Source organism: Alligator sinensis, unplaced genomic scaffold (assembly GCF_000455745.1).
Source record: "Alligator sinensis unplaced genomic scaffold, ASM45574v1 scaffold1719_1, whole genome shotgun sequence".
NCBI classification, from domain to species: domain Eukaryota; kingdom Metazoa; phylum Chordata; order Crocodylia; family Alligatoridae; genus Alligator; species Alligator sinensis.
In genome coordinates this window covers 225,021-231,526 of record NW_005842507.1, presented here as the reverse complement: position 1 = coordinate 231,526, position 6,506 = coordinate 225,021, and the positions used below count along the sequence as shown (strand labels likewise).

The window sequence follows — 6,506 nt, the reverse complement described above, 5'->3', positions numbered from 1 at the left end:
GCTGTCCAGAGTCATTTCTCTGTTACCTGCAGCACTTGGCAGCCTGTGCCTGCATGCACCTCTCCCAAAAACATCCAGAAAAAGACCAGGACAGCTGCTTTTTTAGGGAGGCAGCTGAGTTGAATGGTTGGTGCACGGGACTGGGCGCTAGGAGCCCTATGCTCTATTCTGAGCTCAGGGAGGGTGCTTGAAAGCAAGGCAAGGGGGGGTTACATCAGGGTGCTTTTGCCTTGGGAAATGTAAAACCCACGCGCTCTATTCTTTCCCTTGAATGTGTGGAATATATGTTTTCTCTTTCTCAAACCACCGACTCCTCTTATTCTGTCCCATGAGGGGGTTGCCAACAGACTCAACTGCATCAAGGTTAATTCCATGCAGAAAAAATACAAAACCCCAGGCCCCAATATCTCTGAATTTGTACCCAAACTGGTATAGGGACTCCACAGATGGGCCCTCTTCTAACAAGCAACCCCCTTTGGCTTCAGCCAACCTTGAACTGGGAGGTTCAAGCCAATCTCTAGATATCTGGGAATCGACCGTGACATCTCCAGCGAGGATCTGGGCTTTGTGAAAGGGTGCAGACACACAGATTGCTACGGTGATGATCTCCGGATAGGTAGATCAGAGAGGGACAGATTGACCAGCTGATTGAGCCCTCCCAGAAAGGGTGTGATAATGACTCTGATGCTGGATGGCAGGGGCATAAAGTGTGACCTCTCCAAGGGTCTGTTCCTGGCTCAGAGACGAAGAATGGAAGAAGGTCACATACCTGTGGAGAGAGGCCGTTGCTGACAGGGTTCATGTGATTGGCAGGAGCCGCAGCATTCATGAAGCTGTCCGAGTAGCTGGAGAAGCTGTGTCGAGCCCCGTAGGCAGAACTGGTGTCAGCCGCAGCAGCAGCTGCAAGTCCTCCCTGGTGCATGGTGGACGGTGGCAGGGGCTGGGGTCTGTGCACGGTGCTGCCCCCATCTGCGAAGAGACCACCCAGAGCTAAGTATTCCTAAGGGCCGGCATTTACATGACTGGTATCTTGTGACTTCATCCGGACCATTCAGTTTGGATTCAACAGAATTTAAAACCAAGCCAAGAGGGGGCTTGTTCCTTCCGCTACCACCTCTAAGGCAGTGTCCTACCCACCAGACTCTCCAATTTGTGGGTCTGGACAGTCCCCTGGGAGGCAGCACCCCAGTTTCCATCCCAGCTCCATGTGAACAGTCATTTCTGCATCGTTTTTTGTAAAGTGGACCAGCATCAGGAGAGGCTGAGAGCATCCTGTGCCATGGGTTTTGGGCGAATGCTCTACCCCCATTGCTACTAGTTAAAAAGGGGCATCATCAATTGAGCCCATCATACTTTTTTCCAACCAAAAAAGTTCCAACCAACTTTTTTTCCAACCAAAAAGTATCTGGCAAATCCACTTTGAATTTTCGAACAGTTTTGGGATGACCATATCCACATTTTTCAGTGAACTGTTATTCTTTGAATGGTAGTGTTTGAGTGATGTGGTAACCATGATAGCCCAGGAATTATGCAAGAAGCAAGAGAGGGTGATATCTTTTATTGGACAGACTGCATATTTGGGGATAGCGTTACAAGGGACTTGATGAGGAATGCCTTGCATTCAAAAGCTTGTCTAACATTATCTCAGCTATGCAGTTGGTCCAATAAAAGTTATCGCCCTAAGACATCCTTGCCTTGCAATATTCTCTGACTCAAATTCTCCCACCTCTAGAGACAATGCTCCATCTTTGTCTCACCGGGCGCTGCGGCCACCCCACCAGCTGCAGAGAGGATGAGAGTGAGGAGAATCGGGAGATGGCACTGACCTGAAAGGCCTTCCCATATAGTTTCCTCTGTTCCTTAGTTTTTCTTTGTTTTCCCCAAGCGATGAGGGAAAGCAATCATCATGGGACAGTGAGGAATGGGTAACCTGGCCAGGATCATGCATGCACCTCCACTGGTGCATCTCAATCCTACCACTCTGGTCTTGGGACTGTCACAGCTCAACCAATATGCTGCAGCCTTGGCCGGTAGCACCTGCTGACGTGCCAGCATTGCTCTCCGCTGTGTCCATGCATTTCAGCTGTGACCCCAAACCCCTGCACTCCTGTCCTTAGCTCCCCTCTGACCTCTATCAATGAACCTCGCTCCTGACCTGAAGGGCCCGGGCGTATTCAGGCCTGGATCTTGCACGAACACGATCTGAAAGCCTGTGTGTCAATTTTGCAGACAGTGCAAAGCACCCTACTGGGGTCTGATGTGAAACCAGTAATTCACTCCTGCCAGATCAGGAGCTAGGACCTGCCTCCTGACTTCAGGAGCTGTCTCTGCCTTGCAATACCAGCCTCTTTTCTGCCAGCTGGGTTGGCATAGATGGGCAAAGTTTTTTTTCCATTTGGACTTCTTTAGTCTCCCTGTTTCAGACATATCGTTGCCTCAAATTGCACTGGCCCTCACTTTCTTCTCCCTCCCCAAATCTCTAATTTTTCTCCAACAACATTGCTTCAATACATGCAGCTTGATGGTGAAGGCAGAGGGAGAGCAGCCAAGTTTTCACATGTAAGGGGCAGTTCAGTTTATACAGAGATGTATAGGGAATGCAAAGCTGAGATATGGCCAGATGACTCGCTGACCCGAGGTCCCTACTGCATGTCTCTGCAGTTTCCCCCAGCAGAAGCTGTGGATGTCCTTGCAAGGGCCTGGTCCATCGGTGTCAGCAAGAACCTTCCCATTGACTCCAATGGTTTTTGATTTAAGTCCTGTCCCTGAGGATATCCCCCGACGTGCCCCCTCTCAACGAACCCAGCTCTAATGGCAAACTCAAGGGCTGGTGCAAACCAGTTTGAAATGGAACCAGTATCTAAGAGGGCAGGTTGGCTGGGAGCTGCTGTTGAGTTGCCAAAGTCTGCTATGTGAGTCTTGCTGGTGTGTAAAGATGAACTGATCTGCCTGCTTGCTTAAACCACATTGCAACCTACTTTCATGCCAGTGATTGCTGTTGTTGCAAAAATCTTTACACCGGTTAGAGCCAATCTCAACGGGCTTTTCTTAAGGGTTTTTTTAAGGGGGAAAATATAGCTGACATGTTTGCACATCCCCCTTCCTGGTTGCGTTTCACTCCCTGTGCTTTGAAGGTCGCTGCTTGACTCCACCTTGAACAATGCCCTGTCCTACTCTCCATTAAATGGAAGAGAAACAGTTATAGATTCATATATCCATAGACATCAGGGCTGGAAGGGACCTCGCAAGTTCACTGGGTCCAGCCCCCTGCCCAAGGGGCAGGAAGTCAGATGGGGTCCGATCACCCCAGCAAGATAAGCATTCAAGGGTTTCTTAAATTTATCCAGAGTAGGTGCTTGCCCCATTTCTTGGGGGGAGTCTGTGCCCGACTCTGGAGTTACGGGACACCGTGATGCAGGGTAGGCACCACTGGAGTGGGGGCAGACCAGTTTGACCTGGTAGACCCTCAGTAACTTGAACTCTGGATATCAGCCTCCTCCTCCATCCCTGGCCTCCCAACAGATGGTAAATTTGCACATAGCGGCCACTTCAACGGAGTTAAATTGATGCTCACCTTGGGAAATGGTGGTGGTCGGGTAGGTGGAGTCCGGCAGCTGGTAGGGTGGTAGAGTCGGCATCCCAGTTGGCGGAAAGCCCCCGGGCAACAGGTGATTAAAAGCTGCCAGCTGATTGGCTCCTGCCTGCTTGCGCCACCTGGCTCTTCGGTTACTGAACCACACCTGGGACAAAGACAAGGTGAGTTACAGTGAGGTGCATTCCTCTGCAGATCAATCCCACCGATCAAAATTGAAGCGGGATGACCCACACAGGATGCCGGGAGGAATACAAAGAGAAAGAAGAGCGCCCATTGCTTGGGCTAAGACATGGTTCAAACTCCTGCTCTGCCACAGCTTCCGTGCATGACCTGGGGGGAAGCAGTTATTCTCCCCGTGCCTCAGTTTCCCACTTCGCACAGGGGAGATCACAGCCATGCCCTACCTCATGAGGATGAAGCAATCAAACAGATGTGCTGCTGCCCATCCTGCCTAGTTATTTGACAACTATGCGAATCATGCTGGAGGATTAAGTGCTGTAATAGCAACATGGCTGTGTCGTTCGAGAAGATAAATAGATAGATTATAGCATCGTGGCTTCTGCGTTAGACAAGCTAAATAGATAGCACTGGACCGGAGGGAATACGTGCGTCTCCTTGCTTCTCTGTGCCGCAATGCTGTTTGTGGTCTATCTAGCACACGGCGTCTTTACAATAAACGCCACAGCCAGCGATAGCACCATGCTGTGGTCTGTCTAAACCACAGTGCCTTCGAATGAGCCTGTGTAAAACTGGGTTCTCGCTGCCCAGGTGAGAGGCTCGAGACAGATCCCCCAAATCCATATGTCTGCCCCAGTGGGTCTTATCACAGGCCATCTCCCTCTTGGACAATGGGAAGGGCAGCTTGAGCTGTCTCTAGGGTTTGCTTTATTTTATTCAATCAGAGAAGCTCTCAGGGCCCATCCCAGTTTGGGGTTGAGAAGTATGCGGATAAGCTTTCAAGCCAGATGAGAATGCAGCTGCCGGACTTTGTGAGGCCTAAAGGGCTAGAAAACATGATTAAATTTCACAGTGGCGAGAAAAAAAATGGAGCAAAAATCAAGAGTGAAAAGCAGTCGGGGCTGGGGGGTGTGCAATTCCTCCAATCGGCCTTTCTAGTTGTTCAATGAGACAATGGCACGGGATCCCCCAATTCCAGCGAGCTGAAGCAAACCGCTCCTTCCCGCAGGGAGTGACGACCGAGCACCCTTCCCCCCTCACTCAAGACCCAATCCAAACTCATTGACTTCACTTCCATGGGCTTCAGACCAAAAAATGCTACTCGGTCGGTACTTTTTGCTTCTGCATCTGTGGATGTGTTTGAGTCACTTGGGCTGGGAGGGCTACGCATGCTTCTTCAGCTCTCTTTTAATGCATTGCACTGGACTGGCTGGGTTGCAGGCAGGGGCATGTTGGCTTGGTGAGGTTGTGGTGACTGGGGAGAAGAAGTAGGCAAGGGAGAATTGCTGGTTGCAAGATGAAGCTGCACGTTTGATGCATCAAGTGAGGTTCTCTGGCCTGGGTTATGCATCAGTGCAGAGTGAGCACCGTCATCTCCATTTATGAAGCTATGAAGGGGACTGTGCAGCCCAGTGGCTTTTAATCAAGAGTCAATCAAGACAAAGGCCGAGGACATATTGTCAAAGTCCATGTCACCTACTCAGATGGATAAGAGCTCATTGCTGTTACCATTTAGTAGAGTTAGCTAGCTCATGTGATGTAGCATGGTTTGCATCCAACCTCTGCTAATGACATCTATGGGGGCTTCCTCTGTATGCACTTCTAATGGCAACTGCAACAAAGATACTGGACCGGATCCTCTTCAGACTTATACCCCAGTTACACCAGTGCAAAGTGTGTGTGCAAAATGCCTCCAAAATAGAAACGTCTTGCACTTCTGGAGCATCTTTCAGCTGAGTACCTCAAAGCACTTTCCAAAGAATTAAGCTGCACAATTAGAGCTCAATGAGAAAGTGTCACCAATTATCCTGGGCTGGTTAGTCCACTATAATTATTTTGGTGTAACTCTCTGTGTGGACGCTTGCTCTGGTATAAAAGTAGATTTTTTTTTTTCCAGTTTGGCTTAAGCCAAAGATGTAAGGTAAACCAAACTTGTACTTCTACACCCGAATGAGAAGGCTCCCCTGGGGAGTCATTGCAATATGTTTGTATGGTGTAAATTCACACCTTAGCTTATAGAAATACAGTACAGATGTATAGATAAATACTAAGTGACTTGTCAAGTTTGAGACTGAGCCTGGGGTCGGGACACTGAACTAGGAGCCTTATAACTTGAGTCTTTTGTGTAGCTTCTCAATGGCTTTGGGTAAGTTTTTGCCTCTCCGTGCCTTTCTTCCTCCTTCCATCCTGTGTCTGTTCTGTGTCATTAGAGTGCAAACTCTTCAGGGCATGGGTTGTCTTTGGCTGAAATAGTCCACTGCACAGTGATGTTGACCTCATTTTAGGTCTCTAGGCCTTTTGGCAATACAGATAACAATCTATATTCAGTCTCTTACCCAAAGAACTGAATGTCTCTTTCTTGTTGCAGAAAGTGCACGCACCAGTTGTGAACTGCTGGCGTGCATTTGATGTTTGAAAATATGCAACACATTTTCCCACAAATCTCATTAATCTGCGGCCTGTGCTGCTCTCAGCTCTGGTCACATGTTTCCAGAAGCTGCGTGCTATTTTTTCTGCTTCTTGACCAAATGAGCATGAATCCTACACTGAAGGTTTTTGGTGGGGACTCTCACAGGCAGTCAATTCAGTTTTAAACGTGCTTTCTGAGGCTATTTGAACCTGGAAGCTTGTGATTCATTCTGAATGTGTCATACTAGTGAAGTGCAATCGCACAAATGTCCGCGGAAAGCAGAAACAAATGGAGCATAAGGATAGGTGGGGTTCATTCATCCTG

The 6,506-nt window shown here is 48.9% G+C and overlaps 1 protein-coding gene across 4 annotated transcripts in view; it reads right to left on the bottom strand.

Annotated features, from left to right (window-relative positions):
* PAX7 (paired box 7) overlaps positions 1–6,506 on the bottom strand; it is a 133,925-nt gene that overhangs the window by 54,116 nt on the left and 73,303 nt on the right. For all 4 annotated transcript variants that reach the window (XM_006031474.3, XM_006031475.3, XM_025213157.1 and 1 more), the window contains exons 6-7: positions 3,575–3,740; positions 770–969 (exon numbers count right to left, since the gene is read on the bottom strand). In XM_006031474.3, coding sequence (XP_006031536.1) covers positions 770–969; positions 3,575–3,740 — 366 coding nt within the window. The remainder of the gene's footprint in view (positions 1–769; positions 970–3,574; positions 3,741–6,506) is intronic.